The sequence below is a fragment of the Ailuropoda melanoleuca genome, chromosome 2, assembly GCF_002007445.2.
Source record: "Ailuropoda melanoleuca isolate Jingjing chromosome 2, ASM200744v2, whole genome shotgun sequence".
In the NCBI taxonomy this organism is placed as follows: domain Eukaryota; kingdom Metazoa; phylum Chordata; class Mammalia; order Carnivora; family Ursidae; genus Ailuropoda; species Ailuropoda melanoleuca.
Genome location: NC_048219.1, coordinates 123,731,317 through 123,758,466, shown reverse-complemented (window position 1 = coordinate 123,758,466; position 27,150 = coordinate 123,731,317). Strand labels below are relative to the sequence as shown.

The following is a 27,150-nucleotide window of genomic DNA, read 5'->3' as shown; positions in this document are numbered from 1 at the left end:
TAGTAACTAACGTGATAATTTTCACATAAGGTTTACATTATAAGGTACTCATATACAAACATTTATGTACCCTTATTTATTACCGTAAACCGAATGTAGACTTTCTAATACACAGAATTTAAAATACTTATTTTCAACTTGTACCTTCCCTAATGGTGTCAGAAAGACAAATACAGTATTCAGAATTGCTTGTTTTTTGTTGTTGGGTTTTTTCGTTGTGGTTGTTTAGTTTGGTTTGTGTTGTTAGGAAAGGAGAGAATGATACTGCTATGCTGCATTTTTTTTCTCCATACTTGATTTTTTAAGATAGTAGTTACAGTTACCTTTGCTAATGTTTCTGTATATGGTGTTCTGTTATATATTTTTATTACGTTTGGGAAAATAATAAGTCTGAAAGCCTCACTTAAAGATGCCTATTTTTTGCTTATTGATAATAGCCATGCCCTTCTGCCTCAAGGTTTTCTTTGATTTTTTTGTTTGTTAATTCCTTAAAGATCAATGGAAAGAAGAGGGGTTTTTGTTTGCTTGTTTGTTTTGAGGGAGGGCAAAGGGTCAGAGTAAGAATCTTAAGCAGGCTTCACACAGAGCAGCACGCACGCAGTGCAGGGCTCAGTCTGAACCCTGAGATCACAACCGGAGCCAAAATCAAGAGTCATCTGCTTACCCGACTGAACCACCCAGTACCCCAGAAAGAAGAGTTTATATGTATAATCTCATTTAATCACAATAGTCCTGAGCGGTAGCTGTTATCCCCGTTTTATGGTTGGGGAAATGCAAAAAGCTGTGACTTGATTTTAAATATGGGGGGAAAGACTGTATTTCAGTGTTTTAAAGTTTCTTGTATCTTCTGCTTTAAAAGTTAAATGGTTATAGGGGTTGCCTCATGGCTCATTTGGTTGAGTGTCTGAGTTCCACTTGGGTCATGATCTAAGGTCATGAGATCCAACCCTGAGTTAGGCTCTGAGCTTGGCGCAGGGTCTGCTTGGGATTCTCTCCCTCCCCATCTGCTCCTAACCCTGCTTGCATGCAGTATCCCTCTTTCTTTCTCAAATAAATAGATAAAATCTTTTTTTAAAGAAAGTTGAGTGATTATAAAATATCTATGTGGTATTCTTCCATTATGAGTGCCTGTTTGTATTTTTCACTGGTGATAGCTTCATGTATTTTGCTGTTTATTTTAAATAATGCAGGCTCGCTTGGGGGATTAAGAAGCAGACATAAGTTAAAAAGAAGAAAGTAAAATTTCACCCTAACCTTTTCCACCTTGAGAGGATGACAACCATTAGTGTTTTGGTTTTGTCAGTTGTCTATCAAACCTTTTTTTTCCCCAATTGAAGTACCTTTTTTTTGTTAAGATTTTATGTATTTGAGAGGGAGAGAGCACAAGCACAGGAGCGGGTGGGGGAATGAGGGGCAGAGGAGAGAGATAAGCAGACTCCCTGCTGAGTGGGACTCGATCCAAGGACCCTGGGATCATGACCTGAGCTGAAGGTAGATGCTTAACAGACTGAGCCACCCAGGCACCCCGAAATATCTTTTTAATCATGTATTAAATTCACACATATTCTGGCATCTACTTCTGGGGTTGCTTTTCTGTTGGTCCATATCTATTTGTTTATTTTTCATCCAGTATTACATGTTTTTTTGATTAAAACAGCTTTAATATTTAGTAAGGTGGTGCATCTGTTTTGTTCAGTTGGTTAGGCAACCGGCTCTTGATTTCAGCTCAGGTCATTATCTCAGTCTCCGGCTCTGTGCTCAGTGGGGAGTCTTCTGGAGGATTCTGTGTGCCTCTCCGTCACTTGTTTCCCTCTCTCTCTCTCATAAATTTAAAAAAAATATTTAGTAAGGCAAGTCTTCATGGTTTCTCTTTTCATTATTTCCTTAGCTATTTTCAGATGTTAGTATATGAATTCCAGTATCCCCCTCCAAAAATAATCTGTAAATATATACATACCCACACACACTCAAAAGACAATTGTGTTTTTTATCTGAGATTATATTTAATTCATTTCAGTTTTGGAAGAATTGACATTTTCTACTTTTCTGTTAAATCTTACCATCTAAAAATGGGAAGTGCACTGTTGGTGGAAATGTAACTAGTGTACTCCTATGGAAAACCGTATGAACGCTGCTCAAAAAAATTAAAAATGGAACTACCGTACAATCCAGCAATTCCACTTCTGGGTATTTATTCAAAGAAAATGAAAACAGTAACTCAAAAAGATAGATGTACCCCTAGGTTCATAGCAGCCTTATTTACAATAGCCAAGATATAGAAATAACTTCGGTTTCCCTGGAGTATTGAAAACTCTGTATTTGAAAACTTAGCATTTGCTTTAATTCTTTTTAGATTTTGGGTCCACAGGGACATCTGGGTGGCTCATTAGGTTAAGCGTCTACCTCAGGTCATTGTCCTGGGGTCCTGAGATTGAGTCCTGGGTTGGGCTCCGTGCTTCAGTGAGGAGCCTGCCCCCCGCCCCCCGCTCATGTGCATGCCTTCTCTTTCCTTCTCTCTCAAGTAAATAAATAACATTTTTGAAGAAAAAAAGATTTCAGGTACACAAATTTGAGTTACCTAAACTCTTCAGATTATAGTCGTTGTCATTGATCCTTGGGCGATTCCTCACATTTTTTCACTTTATGCTTCATCTTCACTCTCATCCCTACAGCACCCTGCCTAATGGGTGCCTCCTTGGATATATGCCCTAAGACTTGTGTGTATTGGAAAAAGCTTTTGAAATTTCTTGTGTAGGTATTTTTGTGTTTTTTCTTTTCTTTTTTTCTTTACATATTTTATGGGTTCTTTTTGTTGAGGTATAATTGACATAACATTTTAGATTGTACAAAATTACTTGGTATTTGTATACATTGTAAAATGATCACAATAAATATAGTTAACATCTATCTCCATACATAGTTATAGATCTTTTTTTCTTGTGATGGGGACTTTTAAGATTTACTCTCATAAAAACTTTGAAATATGCTGCACAGTATTAAATGTAGTCACCATGCTGTGCATTACATCTCCGTGACTTACTTTATAACTGGAAATTTGTACCAGTTGACCCTCTTCACCCGCTTCACACCCCCACCTGCAATATGTTCTCTATATCTGAGTTTGGATTTTATATTGTTTTTTAGATTCTACATGTGAGATCATACGGTACTTATCTTTCTCTGTTTGACTTATTTCACTTAGCATAATGCCTTCAAGGTCCATCTATGTTTTTGCCAATGGCAAGCTTTCATTCTTTTTATAGCTGAATAGTTTTCCTCTGTGCGTGTGTTTGTGTGTTTGTGTGTATTCCACATCTTTATCCTTTCGCCTCTCCAAGGATACCTAGGTTATTTCTGTATCTTGGCTATTGTAAATAAGGCTGCTATGAACCTGGGGGTACATCTATCTTTTTGAGTTACTGTTTTCATTTCTTTGAATAAATACCCAGAAATAGAATTGCTGGATTGTATGATAGTTCCATTTTTAGTTTTTTGAGCAGCATTCACATTGTTTTCCATAGGGGCTACACTAGCTACATTTTCACCAACAGTGCATGAAGGTTTCCTTTTCAACCATACCCTAACACTTATTATCTGTTTTTGGTAATAGGCATTCCAGCAAATATAAGGTGAAATCACATTGTGGTTTTGATTTGCATTTCCCCGATAGTTAGTGATGTTGAGCATCTTTTCATATGTCTGTTGACCATCTGTACATGTTCTCTGGAAAAATGTCTATTCACATCCTCTGCCCATTTTTAAATCAGATTGCTTGGGGGTTTTTTGCTGTTGTATGAGCTCATTATATATTTTGGATATTAACCCTTATATACATGATTTGCAGATATTTTTTTCCCATTCTATAGGTTGCTTTTTCATTTTGTTGGTTTCCTTTGTTGTGCCAGAAGGTGTTAATTTGATATAGTCCGCTTGCTTATTTTGCTTTTGTTGCCTTTGCTGTTGGAATCAGATCCAGTAAATCATTGTCAAGATTGATGGTCAAGGAGCTCTTACTGCCTATTGTTTTTTCTAGTGTTATAGTTTCAGATCTTACATTCAAGCCTAAATCCACTTTGGGTTAATTTTTGTGCATGATGGAAGATAGGAGTCTAGTTTCATTCTTTTGCATGTGGCTCTCCTTTCTTAAATATTCCTACCTCCTTTGTCATAAATTAGTCAACCATTTATGCATGAGTTTATTTCTGAGACCTTGATTCTGTTGTATTGATCTGTATTTCTATGTTTATGTCAGTACTGTACTATTTTGATTACTATACTTTGGTAATATAGTTTGAAAGCAGGGAGCACGATGCCTCCAGTTTTATTCTTTAGATTGCTTCGGCTATTCAGTCTTTTTGTGGTTCCATCCAAATTTTAGGGTTATGTGTTCTTTTTCTTCGAAATGTGCCTTTGAAATTTTGATAGGGATTACATTGAATCTGTAGATTGCTTTGGGTAGTATGGACATTTGCACAATATTAATTTTTTTCAATTCATGAGCATGGAATGTATTCCATTTATTTATGTCTTAATTTTTTTTTTTTAATCAGTGTCCTAGTTTTCACTTGTACAGATCTTTCACCTCCTTGGTTAAATTTTTTCCTAGGTATTTTATTATTTTCGATGCAATTGTAAATGGATTTTTTTCCTTAATTTTTCTTTCTTTTTTTTTTTTTTTTTTTTTTTAAAGATTTTATTTATTTATTTGACAGAGATAGAGACAGCCAGCGATAGAGGGAACACAAGCAGGGGGAGTGGGAGAGGAAGAAGCAGGCTCATAGCAGAGGAGCCTGACGTGGGGCTCGATCCCACAACGCCGGGATCACGCCCTGAGCCGAAGGCAGACGCTTAACCGCTGTGCCACCCAGGCGCCCCCTTAATTTTTCTTTCTGATAGTTAATTCATATTGATACATGCAACAGATTTTTGTATCCTATTTTATTGAATTTCTTTCTTTTTTTTTTTTTTTAAAGATTTTATTTATTTATTCGACAGAGATAGAGACAGCCAGCGAGAGAGGGAACACAAGCAGGGGGAGGAGGAGAGGAAGAAGCAGGCTCATAGCGGAAGAGCCTGATGTGGGGCTCGATCCCATAACACCAGGATCACGCCCTGAGCCGAAGGCAGACGCTTAACCGCTGTGCCACCCAGGCGCCCCTGAATTTATTTCTAACAGGGTTTTTGGTGAAGTCTTCAGGTTTTTAATATATAATGCGTGTTTTTTCTATAAATAGCACTGTATTATCTTAGTAGCTTACCTGTTTTCCCTTTTAATGATCTGAATATTTTCAGTGGTCTCCGTGTTTTCCTTAACAGTATCTTTTTAAAAATTTTTAATCTGTTTCAGGTGTCCAAGAAGATATTTTTGGTATTTTAATTGGAATTGCACTGAATTTATAGATTGTGGGGACATATTTATAATACTAAGTCATATCAGTGAACATGGTAGTCAGTTCTTTTGTGTCTGTTTTGTAATAGAGCTTGAATTTGAGTTTTGGCTCCTTTTTTCCTAATCTTCATTTCTAATCTTTAAACATTTACTGTGGTCAGCCAAAACCTGTAGTACTATGGTGAGCAGTAGCAGTGATGATAAGCTGGCATCATTACCTTGTTTTCTCCCTTAAAGGGATTATGTATTAAATTTCTCCATTTAATGTGATGTTTATTATAGCTTTTTGATAAACAGCCCTTATTGACACTTCTTTTCCTGTTTTGCTGAGAGAGGTCATTATGAACTTTATTTATTTATTTTTAGAGAGGGCACATGCGTGCAAGCCGGGGCGGGGTTGGGGGATTAGAGGAAGGGAAGAGTGAAAATCTTGAGCAGGCTGGAGCCTGACAGGGCGCTCCATCTCAGGACCCTGAGATCATGACCTGAGCCGAAATCAAGAGTCGGATGCTTAACTGACTGAGCCACACAGGCGCCCCACAAACTTGATTTTTAAAATTCTCCAATGCTTTTTTCTTATCCACTGAGATGGTCATATGATATTTCTTCTTTAGTCTGTTAATGTGCAAGTACACAGATACATTTTTTGATATCTCATCCTTGCATTACTAAGGTGAACCTTAGTTATTCGTTAAGCGTGTTAAGGGTGTATATATGTTGCACACGTGTATTTAATTCCTTTGGAATTCAGTTTGCTAATATCTTATTTAGGTTATTTGTGTCTGGGTAATAACCCTTCTCTTTCTGGTCCTTAGAACAATTTACATAAATGACACAAAACTTATTTCTTAACAGCTTGATAGAACACAACTAAAAACTGTCTGGACCTAATACTTTTTGAGTATAGAGATTTTGGATAACTATTTCAATTTCTTTAGTGGTTATTGTGCTTTTCCAGTTTTAAATTTCTTATTTATGTTTTCCCATACATCTATCTGTTTGTTGAGGTTTAATAATTATTTTGCATAGAGTTAGAAATCCTATACCATCTTGTTTTTGGAGGGGTAACCATTCAGTTTATTTCTTCTGTCATCTTTATTTCCTTTGTGGTTACTCTGTTGCCTTTTTTCTACCTTCTTGAGTACTTAGTTCATGGTGGTTAGAGATTTTTTGTACTAAGTTAACTGTTGCTTACATTTTGACATAGAGGTTTTTCATTTAACTCCGTTCCCCTTAGTTTTTCTTTTTCCTTCATTTGATTTCGTTATTGAAAGGATATTGGGTGGTATGTTTTTCTTGGTTTCTAGATTTGGGATTTTTTTTTTAAAATAGACCTTTTTTTAAAGCAATTTTAGGTTAGTAGCACAGCTGAACACAAAGTAAGGAGTTCCTTAATATACCCTCCCCTTACAGCCTCTCCTAGTGTCAGCATCTCCTACCAGGGTGTTAACATTTGTTACAATCAATGATCCTGCACTGGCACATTATTACCCACAGTCCGGTTTACATTAGAATTTATTCTGGTGTACGTATTCTATGAGTTTTAACAAATATTAATAACATGTATCATCATGATAGTGTGTACAGAATAATTTCACTACCGTCTGTGCTCCACCTGTTCATCTCTATCCCTACCTCCACCCCTTGCACCTAGCAACCGCTTATCTTCTTGCTGTCTACATAGTTTTACCTTTTCCTGAATGTCATGTAGTTAGAATCATACAGTGTGTAGCCTCTATAGACTGGTCTCATTCACTTAGTAGCATGCATTTAAGTTCTCTCCATTTTTTTCATGGCTTAATAGTTCTTTTCTTTTTGGTACTGAATAATAGAAGAGTAACAATGATAATAATAGCAGTGAATAATATTTCATTTTGTGGACTTGCCACAGTTTATCCATTCACGTCCTGAAAGACATCTGAGTTTTGCTTACAAGTTTTGGCAATGAATAAACTCTTAACAAACATTAGTGAGCAGATCTTTGTGTGGACATAAGTTTTGAACTCATTTAGATAAATAACCAAGGAGCATGCTTGCTTGATCATATGGCAAAAATGTATTTAGCTTTGTAAGAAGTTGCAGAACTGCCTTCCAAAGTGGCTATCCTGTTCTGAATTCCCACCAGTAACAAAAAGGAGTTAGTTTTAATTTGCAATTCTATAATATTGTATAGTGTTAAGCACCTTGTCATAGGCTTACTTACCTGTATGTTTTTCTTGATGAGGTATTTGTTCAGATCTTTTGACCATTTAATTGGATTGTTCATACTCTTTTTTTTTTCTTTTTTTTTTAGAGAGAGAGAGAGAGGTGGGGAGAGGGAAAGAGAGAGAATCTTTTTTTTTTTTTTTTTAAAGATTTTATTTATTTATTCGACAGAGATAGAGACAGCCAGCGAGAGAGGGAACACAAGCAGGGGGAGAGGGAGAGGAAGAAGCAGGCTCATAGCAGAGGAGCCTGATGTGGGGCCCGATCCCACAACACTGGGATCACGCCCTGAGCCGAAGGCAGACGCTTAACCGCTGTGCCACCCAGGCGCCCCAAGAGAGAGAATCTTAAGCAGGCTTCACACCCAGCGCAGAGCCCAGTGCGGGACTTGATCTTAAAACCCTGAGATCATGACCTGTGCCAAAATCACATTGGACACTTAACCCACTGAGCCACCAGTGTGCTTCGGGTTGTTCATATTCTTCATGTTAAGTTTAAAGGGGTCTTCGTAATATTCTGGGTAACAGTTTATCGGATGAGTCTTTTGCAGATTTTTTTCTCCCAGTTTGTGGCTTGTTTTTTCATTCTTTTTACTGTGTCTTTGGCAGAACAGAAGTTTTTATGAAGTCCAGTCTGTCAGTTACTTCTTTAATGAATCATGCCTTTGGGTGACTTTTTTTTTTTTTTAATGAAGTAAACTTTTTTGCATATTATCAGAAAGCACAGGGAACAAAAAAGCACAGTCTGTGAAATGCTGTTTACATTTTATTAAAGCTTCACTTATGTCTATTTTAAGACAGTTTTTAGGAATATTTTCTGTGCTTTTAAAGTTATTTTATATTCTTCCATCTTGGCATATCTTTCATCTGTTTGATCTGCCTAAGATGAGGAGCATCTTTAAATATTTAGCTTGAAAAGATGTCATCTTTTTTTCCCTGTATTTTTCTGTTGTTGCTGTGCATTTCAAGGCTAAATTACTAAATGCATGTACGTTCAGATTAAGTTTTTGGTCTGTTAACTTTTTATCCATATATAAGTCCCTCATTTTCATTACGGTTTATTTATTTTACCTTCTAAAAACTTGATATATTTTAAATAGGATTTTTTCACATTTTTTATTGCAAGCTAGTTATTGTCATTTCAAAGATTTTTGTATATTTATCTTAGAGCCAGGTCTGTTATACTCTTTTTAATTTCAACTAGATTTCATTTGAATCTTTAGCCAGTAAAGATAAGAGAATTTGTCATTCCCAAATGTATCAGTTATTTCATTTTATTACTATTATGTGTTTGTTGAAATACAGTGATTGTAGACTCACCTTTTGGCCATGATTTTAATGGAAGTGTCTTTAGAATATTTTTATTAGTTTTCAGTAAGTTGCCCTTTATCATTTAGGTGTTTTTGTTGTTTCAAGGATTTTTGTTTTTATTTTTTTAATACTTCCAAACAATCATAATTTTCAGGATGTAATTTGATCATACCGAGTGTATTGGTGTGCTCCTGTGATTTTTTCAGTTCGTTAATAGAAATAATTTCTTTCTTATAAATTTCCCAATATTAAACCACCCTGGCACTGCTAGAATCAGTTCTACTTGGTCAGAGTATATACGCTGCAGGATTCTCTTGGCTAATGTTATATTTAAATTTTTAAGATATATATTCATAAGTAACATTAGCTACTTTTCTTTTTTTTTTTTTTTTTAAGATTTTATTTATTTATTTGACAGAGATAGAGACAGCCAGAGAGAGAGGGAACACAAGCAGGGGGAGTGGGAGAGGAAGAAGCAGGCTCATAGCGGAGGAGCCTGATGTGGGGCTCAATCCCACAACGCTGGGATCACGCCCTGAGCCAAAGGCAGACGCTTAACCGCTGTGCCACCCAGGCGCCCCACATTAGCTACTTTTCTTATTTGATACCTTTTCTTTTGCATTTTATTATTAATGAAGAGCTTTTCATCTATTCCTGTGACCTGAAACAAGGACATTGTAATTATGTGTTCTTTAAAGCTTATGTGGTGTTCTGGTATGAAATTATCTGGTTGGGTATCTTTCAGTTGCTTCTACGATAATTGGAATATTCATGTATGTGTTTCTTCTAGGGCAAATTATAATAGCCTGAGGAAATGATTTCCTCTAGATTTTAGTAATTGGTTTTAAATCTGTTAGTAATTATGTTCTTCCTTAATTCTAATCTTATATTTGTGCTTTTTCTTAATTTTCCATATTTAGAGTAGTGGAGGGGATTTTTCTACCTACTTAGTGTTTAGATTTAGTTATGTTTTTTCTCTTGGTTTCATTCAGTTGAACTTATACTTTACTATAGAAATACATGTGTATAAATGTTTGTTGTATGTATATTTATATAGTTTGAGTATTGAATTTATTCACAACCAAATTGTTGAGTAGCTTTTTGATATCTGAAAAGTATATTAGCTCTCTTAATAATTATATATATACATTTTTTCCTTTTATCCAGTTTTTTCTTTTAAATATTTTCTGTATATATTTTGCTACTATATCACAATGTCTGACTCTGTATTTAACAGTGCATCTTAGATATTTTCTATTATATTAAAAAACAGATCTCCGTAAAATAAATCTACCCTAATTGAATGGACCCTAATTGAATGGTTTTCTTATGGATGGATATTGAATTTTCTCTAATTTTTCCTCATTACAAGTAATCCTGTAGAGAACATTCTGATACATCTTTTCAGCTATATAAATGGGGTTTTGTGGAGTGAAATATCAGCATGAAGAGGTTATTTGTATTTCTTTTCTTTTTCTTTTGTTTGCATTTTCAGTTTTGATGAGAATCAATAAATTGCCAGCAAACCAATACTAATTTCATTCCAAGCCCTGGCATGACAGTGCACTTTCCTTCCTACCCTTTTAACATTGTATACTGTCTTTAACTGTCACTTATCTGAAAAACAAAAAGTTTTCATTTAATGTATGCTTCCTTGATTTATTAATGAAGTTAAATATCTAATTATATTATCTGTATAGAGTTCTATTAATGGTCATGTTTATTTTTCCATTAGATTGTCCTATTGTTTGTAGTAGGTTTTTCTGTATTAAGGATGGTAGTTTTTTTAATGCCTTACTTTGCAGATTTATGCTTCCAGTTTATCATTTGCAAAAATGTTTACTTTTGGTTGATTCCCCAGAATTGCCATTTGTGTCAACAGATTTTTCTTAATACAGTAACTGTCAGTAATAAAATTATTTGAGGAATGCTGTCATCTGTGACAAAAGTGCAGTGTAATACTAAACCTCCAGTGCAAGGATTATCTTAATTGTTCCTACAAGTCCTCAAAGCAAATAACCTTATGGTTAAAAGTAATGTCCTGGTTTTGACACATTCAGAATACACATCTAAGTCTTTGTTAGGTTTCTCTGATTATGCAAAGACAGTCTAAATATTTGATAGGTGGCATTTGTTTATTGCTTTGAAAGGTCTTATGTTTTTTTTTTAAAAAGCAATTTTTAGGAAAATAAGTTTTTCAAATAGAATGTGCTGTACTCTGTACTTAGTAACTACTTGCCTGAGTCATATGTTTTATCCTATGAAGACAACTTTACAGTTGTTAGTTATTGATATATCCATTACTGTTTTATGCCATTCTTCATCTTGTATTCAACATTCATGATAACATTTGTTTTTAAATTTTTCTTTTAAAATATTAGTTACTGGTTTTGGCCAGAAGCAAGATACAGTTTTACTTTAAGTTGGAGATTAGATACATTTAAGGAAAAGGAGCAAAAGTTTATCAGATAAATCATTTTTCTCCAGAACTGACTTCTATACGTAGATTTCATATGTTAGTTAAGGCATTAGTACAGAATTTATATTCCTATTTGAAATGATTCTCTTTCTCTTGATGCAAAGTGTTGGAGCCTTGCTCTTTAATAGGAACTTAGTGGGTGGGGCAGGACAATGTTGTAATGAACTCACCGGCCAACTGTGTTACCTTGGACATGTTCTTGTACTTTCTTGTGCTCCATTTTCTCTTCTTATAAAGTGGAGATAATAAATAGTATCTACCTCGGTAGGGTTATTAAAAGAATTAATTTGAGAATTGATGCAAAGCAGTTAGCACAATGCTTTTCCACTTAGGATGAGGAATTTATCTGCTCTTATTGACAACTAGACTGTTCTGAATATAGTACCTTGACATAGCATTTGTGTGGGTAAAATGTGGTCTTTAGGAGAAAATTTGAGTTATTCTAGTTTTATTTATTTCCTGAATCACTATGATGAGCAGGTTATTAACCCTCCTAAGCCATGGTTTTCTTATTTGAAAAATGGGGATAGTGTTCATACTGCTTTGTAGCATAGTTGTAAGGTGTAAATAAAGTAGTAGTTAGTGAATACTAAATTGCTTATTGTTTGTTTTACTGGTTTGTACATTTCTCCTCTTTATCCCTATTTGGTCAAGTGTACCTTGTCCCTTTTTAATTCCATTTTTTCATAAGTTTGTTTCTGGTGAACTTCCTCTTTTCTGAGTGCCCTTTAGCAGATGTTACTTGAGAAGTCTAAATATAATTTTGGAACTTAACAGATTTCTCTTTAGTGCAGTCCTGAAATGCTGTTGAGTTCATTTTTTTAAAAAATGTGAAAGAAATACCTCTATCTACCTTAGCAGGATTTAATTTGTCAAATAAAGCAATACTCATACAGTTGAAGCTTCCGTGTATCTCTAAATCACATCAACTTTTGGTTAGATGTTAAAGTAACAACAAGCTAAATATTTTCCAGCAGTTACTATAATGTTTACTCCAGAGAATCTGTAGTTGTCGTATCCTGCACACGGTTCTAGAATAAGTTAAAGAATTTAATAAACCTTTTGAACTATCTGTCCTGCTATACCATGCGGAATCCATTTGTAAATAGTCATGTCAGATGACTTAATAAATCTGTATAAGAAGAGACAAACATTTTGTTATCAAACAGCTCAAATTTTATTAAGTTTTTTCTTTGAATTGTAATGGCTCTTTATAATTCCTTCACATTAACTCCAGTATTCTTCTTGGAAGTTTTAGAAAATAATCATCTTCCCTCATCTACTTTTGTGAAAATCACATTAATTTGTGTCCTTAAATCACCTGTTCTTGTTCTCCATCCCCACATTTTGCAGATGTTCCTTAAGTCACTTAGCATATTTACTTTGACCATTGAACATGTCTGAAATTGAGATTCATCCTATAATCCATTGTGTCTTACGATCTCCATTCTCCAGGCAGCAGTTATGGCTTAGTTGTGCATGATTGAACAACAAAAAGTGCCAACATCAGAAGAATGAATGTCAGTGGTTTGAAAGAAAGTTCTAGAAGTAATGGCATAGCATTCTTATCAGCTTAGGAATAAAATGTTTATGGTGAGAGAGTAGAAAAAGCAATGAAATGATGTGTGTTGAGCCACATTCCCAAAGCAGAAATCAAAAGTAGGTATGTGCAATTTTTCAATAAAGTTGATAAGGAAGAAAAAAAGGTCACCTTTAAGTAAGGACAGAGGATAGTTAGGAACAAATACTGGTGATTTTTAGTTTTTTGTTTTTGTTTTAATAAATGCTGCATTACCAGTATTTTTGATAGTAAAGGGAATGATATTGTGTGGAGTATAATGGATGTCAGCAGCTCTCATACAAAAAATGGTCTCAGTGTGAAGTTTAAGGGACAGCTTAACTATTTTATTTGCCTTTTTATTCAAAAAACTGAATTGTGATAAAAATCTGTCTGAGGATATATCTTTCAGAAGTGTAATGTAAAATCTCAGTGTTAAAAAGCATGTGATAGTTCGAGGATGATTTTACTTTTTCTTTCTTAGAGATATGTACAGTGTTTTGTCTTAGATTTGAAGAAATGTGATACAGATCTTCTCTAACCCCCTTTCAAGCATACTTTGTTACTATCTAAATAATCTGGTACCTGGAACTGGACTTAATACCTTTGATCTCATTCAGTAATTCATTCATAATTCCTTGTAAAATTACTTTTTTTAAAAAAACCTCTTTATTAAGGTATGATTACATGTAAAACTGTATATATTTAATGTGTACAACCAGATGATTCGGGGAATAAATGCATGCCTGATAAACTATCAACCCCAAGACCACAGACATCTATCACCTCTCAAAGTTCCTTCCCGTCCCTTTTATTATTATTTTATGTGTATATGTATGAGAACCTTGTAAAACTCAACCAGCCTTTATTTGAGACATCATGTTTATTGTTGCCTGATATTTTACTCGCAACTTTCAGTAGGTTCTCAGTAGTTCATCTGGGTCCAAGAGTGGATTTATATTCTATATCAAACTAGTGTCACATAAAGCATTTGGATTCACATTTTATCCCTGTTAAATTTCACCTTGTTTGTCAAATTCTGTCATCCAAAACCCATCCTTTCTAGTTTTGACAGCTGCACCTTTATGGCATGTCCATCTAGAACTTTGTCCAACTTGATGTAAATATTCTTTGAATTCAAGTTGTTGAGCTCATGATCAATGCACCTATACAAAATTAACTGCTACTTCATATATTTTAGCTATAAGGCATAGCTAAAATAATCTGTGTTGCACATAGATTGTCTTTTATGCATTAGTTACAGAATTACCATTCTTAGGAGAAACAGTCCTATCCTTATACTTCTGAGATACTTTGTAGAATATAGAGATTCTAAAACCTCAATAAATCCCTGCCACTTTTGAAATACTTTTAAAATAGTCTGTTTTTCAGTTATCTCCCTACTACTTGCATTGGTGAATTATTCTAAATGACTTAAACTGTGAAAAGTATGCCTGTTTTTATACTTTTAATTTCTTTGTATATTGTTAGTGAAACTAATGAAAACTGATACTCACTGTCACAGCACTGTTAAATAATTTAAATCTTCTTGTAATTTTTTTTCTTTAGAAATCAATGTGGACTGAGCATAAGTCACCTGATGGAAGGACTTACTACTACAATACTGAAACAAAACAGTCTACTTGGGAGAAACCGGATGATCTGAAAACACCTGCTGAGGTAAAAGTTTGAGGCTTTAAAATCAGGGGTTGTTAAATAGATTGAGTCATTTTTTTTTTTTTAGGATTTCATGGATATTTGACTGTTAGAAAGACAGACCAATTTTGTTTACTGATTTTTGCCCCTGCTCGGTAAACCTTATCAGGTGGCATCAGATTAAGACAGGTGACATAAAGAATAAATTAAAAGAGCAAAAGGACTCTTTCTGCCCTCTTTTCTTTAAATTCACATTTTATTTATTTAAAGATTTTATTCATTTATTTGTCAGAGAGTACGCTCGCGCACAAGCAGGGGAAGGAGCAGGTAGAGGGAGAAGCAGGCTCCCCGCTTGGCAAGGAGCCTCATGCGAGACTTGATCCAGTATGCTGGAATCATGACCTGAGCCAAAGGCTGACGCTTAACTGACAGAGCCGCCCAGGCATCCCTAAATTCACATTTTAAACTGTTTTCCCTTTATAGCATATCTAGGTGATTGACATGTCTTCCAGTGAATTCTTAAAAATTTCCAGTGAGTTTGGGGTAATGGAAATGTAATTAAATTAAAAATATAAGTGTCATTTTGTGGGGCGCCTGGGTGGCACGGCGGTTAAGCGTCTGCCTTCGGCTCAGGGCGTGATCGTGGCGTTATGGGATCGAGCCCCATATCAGGCTCCTCCGCTATGAGCCTGCTTCTTCCTCTCCCACTCCCCCTGCTTGTGTTCCCTCTCTCGCTGGCTGTCTCTATCTCTGTCTCTGTCGCATAAATAAATAAAATCTTTTAAAAAAAAAGTGTCATTTTGTTAGAGTGGGAAATCGTCTTTGTCGAAAAAGCCCCTGAAAAGTATGTGTATTTCTTTTTGTGTTGCAAATTTATCATTCACAATATACAGTGTGGAAATTAGATTGAAGGGATAAACTGAGTAAACATTATTGCAGATGGTTTAATTAGGAACTCTGGAGTCCTAAGTGAGAGTTGATCTGGCATTTCAAGCCACACTTGGAGATTTTTCCTAGTTGGCAGCATATAGTTGTTTTCTCCCTCTTAATTAAGGAATTTGAGGATATAAAAATATTTTCCAGGCCACCACACTAATATGCACAGCAATACTTGGGATGGGAGCTTGGCAGAGACTGTGATTTTTTTTGATCCCAGTCCTGATACAGGCAGTTATTTCTTCCTTAAATATCATCGCTAAGACACTGTCTAAATAGGAGTTTTCAGTAGCATCTCATGGCACCCTAATCAGTTTTATATATTAGGTTTTAAGTATATCATACTTATTTTGTTTCTTTATATATAGTTCACATAGATGTAATAAATTATTAGCCATAAAACTCATATCTAAGCGTGGGTAAACCAGATTTTGCTTTTTCCCCGTTTTTATGTTTTTCCTGCTTTTGTTATTATTTGAGAAGTCTGTGAAATGTGTATGATAAATTTTACCTATGATGGGGTGTAAATGGCAACAGCAAACAGGATTTGAAATTTACATAGGTCTGGTTTTGAATCTTGCCTCTGCCCCTTAATTAGGTGTATTATCTTAAACAAGTTACTTTCTGTAAGTAACAGTATAAATTTGAAATAATAGTATGGATATTGCACTATTATAAAGATTAATATAAAATGGCATCACCTACTAAGTATTCTGTAATTGGTGACTTATCTTAAAAGCGTTTGATTTGTACAGATTGATAATATTTAGTGGAACAGTGATGTGAATGATGAGTGATACTGAATTCATTACTGTTAACTGAGGATTTTTATTTCCCTTTAGCAACTTTTATCTAAATGTCCCTGGAAGGAATACAAATCTGACTCGGGAAAGCCTTACTATTATAATTCTCAAACAAAAGAATCCCGCTGGGCCAAACCTAAAGAACTTGAGGATCTTGAAGGTAACACAGAAAAAAAAAATTTTTTTAATGTTAATTTTTTTACATATCTATGTCATTCACATTGAAACAATCCTTCATAAATAGGATTGTTCAAACACAGGTCTTATTTTTAAAAATTAAATGATTAGAACGTTTTAAATGGTTTAACAGTTTTATGGGCTCTTATTTTCTTGTTGCTCTAGATATCAGTTCTATAGATTTTAAATAGATTTTTATTTGATTTGATTCCACTGAAACTAGGATACCAGAATACCATTGTTGCTGGAAGTCTTATTACAAAATCAAACCTGCATGGTGAGCTGCTTTGATAATTCATTTTCTGTCATTATTTAACATTTTTAGAGTATTTTACTAATGTTCACTAACCATGATTGGATAAATCTGCAGTGAGAATTCTCTATTAAAAATTCATTCAAGGGTTATATTATAAATGAGCTTGTGACTTTTAAAATTATACTTTGATTTAAAAAAATTAATTTACCATTGGAAAATTGAATAAAGACATCATGTACAATAATTCTAAATACAACTGTGAGTGTTGGTACATACAGGCAATAGGTGACTTAACCCATGTAGCAGATAGCAGAGAGCCTTGAGTTCAGTATAAATTTTTTAATGTATTGTCAGACTATACATTTAATGCTGATATTATTTTAGCACAACATTGCAAAATAGCCTTTATGGTATGGGAGAATTAAACAGAATGCCATGCTTCACTTACAAAGGGAGTATTTTTCATTATCCTCAACTGTTCAAAATACCCCTGAAAATCTGGAAATACTACCTAATATGAAACTCAATTCTTCAAATAGAGATTAGAGTGAGAATTGAAAATTTAGTTCCTCTGCTCTCACTTCTAATAGAATCTGGTATCATAAATTATCAATTTAGAAGCAATAGATTTTAGAAATGGGGCTAATAAAGTAGTCTGCAGTGTGGAGTGACATCTGACAGTAAAGAGAATAAAAATTTCCTAAAGACACTGGTCTGAAGTCTACTTAACCTTTTTTTGTGTGTCACATAATTAGCTTAGATCATCATTGTATCAGGAAAAATATGTCAATTTATGTTAGTAATGATGACTCCTTTAGTATGTTTTGTCAGACATCCTAAAGATACTTTCAGAAATGGTTTCCATTAAAGGGGGATAAGTTTTTAAAATATTTTCATAAAGTTCAGCTTTGTTATCACTTACATGGACCGCCTCATTCCCTAATGATGCTGCATATTTTTGTTACCCATAAAGAAAAATGTGCTTTAATTGGAATGAAAGCTGGAAATGTTGAATGTAAATCTTTAAAGCTCTTTAAATTTCTATACTAGCATTGGCTAATAATAATAACACTGTAGATAGGTAGAGTCCCATTTTATTCATGTAAGAAATATCAAGCTCATTTCTGATATAACCCTACTACAAAATAGTTGGTGTGTATAACTATCTATCTACCTGTCAATGCTAGTATATTTTGCTGGAATTTCATAATATGAATTTGATCTCATTTTGAATTTGGTATCTTAAAAAAAAAAAATCAAATAGTTTTACCCCTGGGGAAAATACCATTTTATTCCAGAATTATACAGATATTTTCAGAGAGTTTTTGTTACCCAGCAGCCTTTGGGAAAGTAGCAGTGTGCAGAGAAACTTTCCTAAAAACTGCTGTTGTTTAAATTTGTCTTCATTCTCTAATTGCTGCCCTGGAACTTTGGAGCAAGAATTTGCTCTGAAAAAGTTTGTCTTTTTGGATGGTGAACTAAATCTTATTGTATGAAACTTCTCTTTATCTCCCTTTAATGTTTGTTTTCAGTGACTGTATTTAAAAACCATGTCTTCTGTAACTTTTCTTTTTTCTCTTTAATAGCAATGATCAAAGCTGAAGAAAGCAGGTAAGCAATTTTGGACATCAGTACAATTTACAAATTTGGTATCTCCTGTATATAGCATTCTTAACTATTTGCTTAATCGTATAAATAGTATTTAACATGTCCAGCCTGATGGTTTGATGTCTTTGGATATCTTTGGAGGATTGGGGCCAGGGAGAAGGATATTTATTCAAGATGCACAAATGACACTTTGCTAGACAGTGGTTGTTGGACTTGGATTGCATCCTTTGAATTAAGGCTGTGTTGTAGAAAAGTCCAATATTTGGTTTGATTTAATTTGGGAATGGATGAAGTACATATGTCTTCCTATATTCAGGTTTCCCTTTTAATATATGAGATGAATAAAATTTAAAGTTCTTACAGAAATTTATGATCTAGGCCAAATTTTATGATGCATAATATCTGACAGGGCATTTTGTGAACGAAAACAATTATTGGACTTTTGGAAGGTGCAGAGTTTTGCGTGAGTCCCTATCCTATTTTATCCTGAATGTTTGCTCAGTTAAATCAAAGTAATCCAGCCTCATTCTGTGTTTTTCATCTTTTCAAATGGCGTAATAATTTGCCACATTGCCTTTCTCCCTTTTATAGTTTCTCTTACTCATTTGATTTTATGGGTGGAAATTAGTATTGTTTGGCTTTCTGATTATTACTTAATGAGATGACCAGTTTTTTATTGTTGTTTTTTTTAATATATAGTAAGCAAGAAGAGTGCAGCACAACATCAACAGCCCCAGTTCCTACAACAGAAATTCCGACCACAATGAGCACCATGGCTGCTGCGGAAGCTGCCGCCGCTGTCGTTGCTGCTGCAGCCGCTGCTGCTGCTGCTGCCGCCGCAGCCAATGCCAGTGCTTCCACCTCTGCTTCGAATACTGTCAGTGGAACTGGTCCAGTTGTTCCTGAGCCTGAAGTTACTTCGATTGTTGCTACTGTTGTAGATAACGAGAATACAGTGACAATTTCAACTGAAGAACAAGCACAACTTACTAGTACTCCTGCTGTTCAGGAACAGAGTATGGAAGTATCCAGTAATACTGGAGAAGAAACAGCTAAGCAGGAAACTGTAGCTGAGTAAGTTCAGTGACTTATCTTTTTCAGATCAGTACCAGACTTCATTAATGTAAGAAATTGCCAGTTTACATGGTGGCCATTGAGTGTTAAAATTTTTCTGTGAATCAAAACATGAATCTTTAGATAATGAATCATTATCAAGGCTGAGCTTTGTGAGGTCATGCTCTTAAACTGTTGAAAAACTAATCCTCAGAGATTTTAGGAAGCAGAATTCAGAGATAGAGCATGAGGCACAAATTTAAAGGGGGGTACCAAGCACCTTAGTAATCAAAATATGTCAGTTATGGTGCTGTAGTTTTAAATTTTAAATCAAAACTAATGCAAAAAGTCATGATTATTAAAATAACAAAATTTTAAATAAAGACAGGATTAGTATTACGTTCTTTATTTTGTGACAGTCTCAAATATGACTTAGCACGGGCCTGCAAGGAAGTGCTACAGTTTGATGTTGAACAAATAGAAGCAAAAATTAAGTAGACAAAAATAATTTAGTAGGGTATAGGAGGAAAACTGTTACTGTAATTAAATTGCTGCAACTTTTTAATATGGCAAAACAGCTGCATCTGTCAATTTATAGTTTACATGTTACTTGTATTCCCTATGATCTGGTCATATTTCATATGGCTGTGTTTTATACATATGTAAAAAGTAACCTTGAGCCATGCTTCTTGACTTTAATGATGTCCACATATATTTTAAAAAACTATTAACCATGGTGTCAAGTTCCAGACATGATCATCCATCTTAATATTTAAACATATTGATTTCATCTCCCAGCTCCTTCTTGTAAATACACTTTAAAAAAAAATTTTTATGTATGTTTCCCAAAGTTGAAAATAGCTTTATAATATTTTCTGATGTTTAGAAGGTGAAAAAGGAATCTATATGGTATATCTGAAGGCATAAAGAGTAACATTTTACTTATATCCTTCTGCCCTTTCTTTTTATTTTTTTTAAGTTTTACTTTGTTTTTTTCAAGATTTATTTATTTGAGAGAGAGAGTGCTCACACTTGTGCAGGGGAAGGGGGCAGAGGGAGAGGAAAAGCAGACTTCCCTCTGAGCACAGAGCCCAACATGGAGCTCCATCTCAAGATCCTGAGATCATGACCTGAACTGAAAGAGTTGGATGCTCAACCAGCTGAGTCACTCACATATCCCCGTTTTATTTTTTTTTAATAATCTCTACACCCAACGTGGGGCTCCAGCTCACAGCCCTTAGATAATTGCATGCTCTTTCAACTGAACCTGCCAGGCACCCTGCTTCTGCCCTTTTTCTGTGCATTTAAAAATATGTGCATTATATATATTTTAAACCTACATCTGATGTCTTTTACATTGTAAAGATACGTACCCCATCATGTTGAATGATGGCATATTACTTTATTATTTACATATACATAAATTTCAGTGTTCTGATAGACATTTAAGCTTTTGGGGATATGTTTTTTATATTTTTTTGTGCTTATATTTTTCTACAGTAATTTGTTTTTCATAATTTTAGCAATGAACAATTATTTCTTGCTTATTTCTAGTTTTCCTAAAATGCCTGCGTCATTATAATCTTTTTATTTTAATTACTGCAGTATAGACCATTTATAGCTATTAATCTTTGGGCCCTTTATCTATTTCTGATGATTTTAAATAAATTTCCTAAAGTAAGGTTACTTGACTCAGAGGGTATTAATGTATTTTTTGTAGTTGTTAGTATTTGCTCCAGTATCTTCCTCTAAGTATTCTACTTAGTTTTTGTTTTCTGCATTTTTTTCCCTTTATAAAGATGGGGGATGTTAGGATTATATGACCTTTTCATTTCATAAAGACCTCCAAACTAGTACAGTTGATAATTCTTGGGTATATTTATTTTATTTATTTATTTTTTTGAGATCAGTGTTTGGCATACTTTTTTGTAAATCATTGGAGAGTAAATACTTCCAGTTTTGTGGATCATAAATTCTGTCACAGTGATGCAGTTCTGCTATGGTAGGACACAATAAGCCATAAACAGTATATAAACTCATGAGTAAAACTATTTATAGAAACAGGCAATGGGCTAGATTTGGTACATGAGTTGTAGTATTCCCATCCTGATTTAGGCCCTCAGCATTCTTTTTATATTTATGGACACTTGCCCAAATCCTTAGTTATTAAGGCGCCGAGATGAAGAAAGACACTGGGTAAGTTTTATAGACCATTTAAAAGTATTCATTTATGGACTAGTGGAACTAATGTTTTAGTATAATTGTTTTACAGGCCCTCAGGCAGGGTCCTAATAACTGAATGTTTCAGGAGAAAACTATATTACCTTTATGTCTTTATGTTTAGGTAAGTGTGTAAGATTCATATAGCAGAGTTTATTCTAAAATTGTTAAATTTAACCTCAGTATCAAACCCTTAAATAATGAAAACATTGTTTTTCTAGGTGAAGCAAATGTTTGCTTAAATTATAAATACCATTTTTGAATTTCCCTCTAGTTTTACTCCCAAAAAAGAAGAGGAGGAAAGCCAACCAGCAAAGAAAACCTATACTTGGAATACAAAGGAAGAGGCAAAGCAAGCGTTTAAAGAATTATTGAAAGAAAAGGTATTAAAGATTTTTATATGACATACAGTAATTATTTAATAAGCAAAGTTACTGTTTAATGCAGTCAGTACCTTGATGCCTTTATTGAAAACAGTAATTTCATAAACTGTTATAACCAAAAATGAACTAAATTTGCCTTTTTTTGAAGAATAGTTTTGTGAAACTGATTTTCACCAAAAAATTCTTGTGTACAGTGTGCTGTACAACACATTCTTCCTCTGTATTTAATATGTTTTTTATTCATAAAACTTGTTTATGTTTTAACCAATAGTCTTAAGAAAAGTATTCTTGCTCTGTTAAATATCAGTTTAAGTTTTGTTTTTAGTCTATATGTATATTACCCAGGTTTGCCTTGGTTCAGTAAGAAATTATTAGACCTCTTTCAAACTTGAGCAAAGGGAAGTGCTTGATGTTTGCAGTGAGCATTATACTTTATCCTGTTGTATGACTTTTACAGTATTTGTGCAAAATTTAATTTTGTCATTAAATGGTTTTCAGCGGGTACCATCTAATGCTTCATGGGAACAAGCTATGAAAATGATCATTAATGATCCACGATACAGGTAACACTTGAAGTTTTTTATTTACTTTTCCAACCCTAGCAAATTAAAAATTGTGTAAAATAGTAAAAATTTTTAACTTTCATTGTCTTCTCTTATTTTAGATACCGAGAACAGTTGTTTTATGTCAGATAAGACCCAAAAAAGCCAAAAAGCTTGTCATACAATTTGAGTACAGATGAAATTAGAAGTTTTTTAAAGTAGAAATTATTTTCTGTAATTCTTTATTAATTTTTAAAATCTTACTGAAATTTTCTTAATTTGTGAATGAAATCATTTTTTTCTTTAAAGCATTGACATTTGATCATCCTGCCTTCATTTACTGTTACATGGTATGTTTTCTATTTAGTGCTTTAGCAAAGTTGAGTGAAAAAAAGCAAGCCTTTAATGCTTACAAAGTCCAGACAGAGAAAGAAGAAAAGGAAGAAGCAAGATCGAAATACAAAGAGGCAAAGGAATCCTTTCAGCGTTTTCTTGAAAATCATGAGAAAATGACTTCCACAACCAGATACAAGTAAGATTTTTAGTAATGCATAGGATATGTTTACTGCACTGTTTCTGTGTCAGACTTTTTGCTAAGTGTAGTAACTAATCCAAAGTAGATGCTCATTAAAGCTAAATGACTATGAGTGTGGCAGTTTCATAAGGTACAAGATAAATCAGTAGTTAAATGTGGAATTTAACCTATAGACTTAGTTATTAATTAGAGACTAGAACAAAAGAGGGGTAGACTGAATGTAATAATATAAGCCTGACTCCTTTCTACTTAATATAAAAACTGAGGGGCGCCTGAGTGGCTTAGTCGGTTAAGCGTCTGACTCTTGAATCCAGCTCAGGTCTTGCTCTCAGGGTTGTGAGTTTAAGCCCCACATGTTGGGCTCAACACTAGGTGTGGAGCCTACTTTAAAAAAAACATATATATATATATATATATATAAATTAAAATTTAACATTTTTGCAATAAGTTAAGTTCATTTTCCATTTGTACTTTCTTATTTTCCTCAATTTTTTAGAAAAGTATTAGTAAAGATTCATTTCTTTAAATAGTCCTATTATATGTATTAACTAAATTTCTAGCAACTTTTTGAAGTCTATAATTTAGTTCCATATGAACAGTTCGTTAGTGTTTATTGCTACCCTAAGAAATACAGCCTTGACTACAAAACATGGCCCAATTAGAATTATCCACTCCTTGTGGCACCTGGGTGGCTCAGTAGGTTAAGTGTCCGACTCCTGGTTTCAGTTCAGGTCATGATCTCAGGGTCATGAGATGGGTCCCCGCTTCAGGCTCCTGGCTCACCTCGGCATCTGCCTGGGATTCTCCCTCTCCCTGCCTCTCCCTTCCTCTCTCCCCCTCTCTCTCCCTCCTCCTTCCTCTTTCTTTCTCTCTCTCTCAAATAAGTAAATCTTCAAGAAAGGAAAGAAAAAAGAAATATCCACTCCATCTCTAGGGAGGAATGGAGGCCTAAGCTTATTTTGTTATTTTTCTTAATTATCCAAAAGTTTTCCTGTATAATACACTCATGAACTTAGAGTGTTCATCAGGTGGTTTTAAGCTTACCATAAAATTAAAATAGCTTAAAATTAATATTTATTGAGTAATATAGAATAACATTTAATTATTTTATTAGAAAAGCGGAGCAAATGTTTGGAGAGATGGAAGTCTGGAATGCAATATCAGAACGTGATCGTCTTGAAATCTATGAAGATGTTTTATTCTTTCTTTCAAAAAAAGAAAAGGTATTACTCACTCTTATTTGTTAGTATTTATAGATAAAACAAGATATTTCTTCATTCTGATTAGGAGTTATTTTATAACATGTCCATTTTTATTGTTTGGTTTATTCAATTTATGTGGCGTAGCAAATCTCTTTACTAGAAGTTGGATTAAAAATGGGTAGCTCCTGTAATGGTAAGTACTGATGTGGACACATTAGGTACAGATTTATCCAACTGTTATTTGAATTGTCATTAATTGGCTGTCTTATGCCCACTTTTGAAGATTTTTTTTTTAACTCATTAGGTTTTTTAAATACTCAGTATTTTTGTTTATAATGCATTTATGTAAGTTTTCTATACAAGAACGGCAGTAATATATAATTGTTACCACTACAGTGTGCTTGCAGAATAGTGTCTGAAAACACCTCTTAATCTGTTTTATTATGCAGTAAGTTATGTATTATTCTGTCTTAAGGAGATGTTTAGCAATGTAAGTATTAACAAAAATTTGAACGTAATTGAAAGTGGTTGAAGACTGTGGCATTTGCCTTGTTGTTTGACTTGTTGACAGTATCTTTAGTTTTAGACTCTGTCTACAACGCATAGTTATAGGAAGAGAGATTTATGGAGTTGTTGGGGAGATATGGTTTCCAGATTCCAGCTTCTTAGAAGAGAGGTTAAAAAAAATTGAAGGTAAGCAGTCACCAAGCTAAGAAGTTTAACAAGATAACTGGAAAAGTAATGTTGATATTTAAAATAAATGGATAACATGAAATTTGAGCATCATTTAGAATGTAAAGAAATTCTCACTGATTGCAGTTCAAATGCCATATTTTATTTGAACCTTAAAACATGTAATCATTCTTTTGGTTTAGGAGCAAGCAAAGCAGTTACGAAAGAGAAATTGGGAAGCCTTAAAAAACATACTTGACAACATGGCTAATGTAACATACTCTACTACCTGGTCTGAAGCTCAGCAGTATCTGATGGATAATCCAACTTTTGCAGAAGATGAGGAATTACAGAGTAAGAATAAAGACTAAATGCGAGAAAGTTTTTTAGAAGTACAATAGAGAATTCTCACTTTTATTATGAGATCACAAACTGAATTTTAGGCAATTGTTCATTCCTTTTTCTTTTTTTTTTTTTTTTCCCTTCTTTAGGTTGGGGAGGGGCAGAGGGAAAGGGAAAGAGAGATCTTAAGCAGATTCCACACCCAGCCTGATGCCTGGCTCAGTCTTAAAACGCTGAGGTCTTGAATCAAAATCAGGAGGCAGATGCTTACTCAACTGAGCCACCCAGGCACCCCTTGTGTGTCCATTACTGATACAGTGTTTTGTTGGTTTCCAAATAGAGAATTGAGTTTCATTATTCATGGAAGTAAATATTATCAGATAATCCTTAAAATATATTTATTGTAGATCAAACCTGAAATTGTTTTTTACCATTTTTGTGCAATTTAGTACGAACTAGATAACACAATTTTACACTGTCTCTTTGAGATAAAAGCTTTAGAGATTTGCAAACACGAAAGATTGTATTAGCATTATTCTGCATTAAGCTTACCTATATTCTTTTTCTGACTTACCTAGTTGCTTTTTAAATTACGGCTTTGTGGATTACCCCTCTGAATACTGTGCTTCATTCAATAGGTGTGGGTAGGGCCTAAAATTCTATCCTGTGAAAATCTCCTTGGGTAATTCTAATGTTAACAAATTTTACAGTAACAGTTTTATTTTCCTTAATTGTTTCTTATGCATGGTCTTTATTTCACCCCCGAATTCAAGATATCTTTTAATGCGGTTGTTTTGGAATTTTTTAAATCATCTCCTATTTAGGTGATGACAAGTCATATTTGAGTTTAATTACAATTATTTTGGAAAGGCGTATTTGAAATTTATAGGAAGTTAGTTTAAATAAACTGCTTTCCTTACTGATATTGGACATTTTAATTTTTTTTAAACTGGGAAACTCTCTAGACATGGATAAAGAAGATGCATTAATTTGCTTTGAAGAACACATCCGAGCTTTAGAAAAGGAAGAAGAAGAAGAAAAACAGAAGAGTTTGCTGAGAGAAAGGAGACGGCAGCGTAAAAACAGAGAATCTTTTCAGGTAATTAAATCTCTTTTTTAGCTTAATTTCATACTATAGTTAGTGAGCTTCAACAGTGATAGGAACAATTTTGAGACTCCCTCATCCCAGATCATTATTAGGCTTTGTGGAGGATCCATACACATTTAACTGAAGGAAAACAGCCATTTTAGGCCAGGGCTGTAGCAGATTTGATATTTAAGGTGCGTACTGGTAAATTGGCTAAGGTTTCACTTGGGGAAGAGGAATAGCATGAGAGAAGACTGAAAAAATATGTTGTGATGATTGATTAAATTAGTTGATTTTTAGTGTCTAGAGAATAGTAGGGAATGATATGGGATACATAGTTTGGGGATGGGCCATAGTTCTTAAATGCTATACATAGAAGTCAAAATTACATATTTTTTATATAAGCCAGTGGCTCATTTTCACCTCCAGATGTCACTTTTATCCTCTCGTTAATAGAGAATATCATGGAGTAATGAGTTTTTGCATTTTATATTTCACCTGATTGCTCATTTCAATAACTGTATTAATAGCAGTTAGCATTGTTTACTGCTATACATTTTAAATTGATAATCACTTAAATTTTTATTATAGCCTTCTAAGATTTGGTACTATTTTGATTTTGTCCGTTTATATAAGATAAGGAAATGGACTCAGAGAGGCGAACTGACTTACCCAAATTCAAAGACTAAATAGTGGAGCCACAATTTGAATCTACACAGCCTTTTTTTTTTTTTTTT

The 27,150-nt window shown here is 34.0% G+C and overlaps 1 protein-coding gene across 9 annotated transcripts in view; it reads left to right on the top strand.

The window, feature by feature from the left end:
* The window catches only part of PRPF40A (pre-mRNA processing factor 40 homolog A), a 59,475-nt gene that overhangs the window by 17,889 nt on the left and 14,436 nt on the right, over window positions 1–27,150 (top strand). For 5 of the 9 annotated variants that reach the window (XM_034654583.1, XM_034654576.1, XM_034654577.1 and 2 more), the window contains 11 exons: window positions 14,511–14,621; window positions 16,376–16,496; window positions 16,737–16,790; window positions 18,356–18,380; window positions 19,077–19,451; window positions 21,925–22,033; window positions 22,532–22,596; window positions 22,943–23,107; window positions 24,225–24,333; window positions 25,188–25,338; window positions 26,292–26,425. In XM_034654583.1, coding sequence (XP_034510474.1) covers window positions 14,511–14,621; window positions 16,376–16,496; window positions 16,737–16,790; window positions 18,356–18,380; window positions 19,077–19,451; window positions 21,925–22,033; window positions 22,532–22,596; window positions 22,943–23,107; window positions 24,225–24,333; window positions 25,188–25,338; window positions 26,292–26,425 — 1,419 coding nt within the window. The remainder of the gene's footprint in view (window positions 1–14,510; window positions 14,622–16,375; window positions 16,497–16,736; window positions 16,791–18,355; window positions 18,381–19,076; window positions 19,452–21,924; window positions 22,034–22,531; window positions 22,597–22,942; window positions 23,108–24,224; window positions 24,334–25,187; window positions 25,339–26,291; window positions 26,426–27,150) is intronic. The other 4 variants (XM_034654578.1, XM_034654580.1, XM_034654582.1 and 1 more) reach the window with 1 other exon arrangement.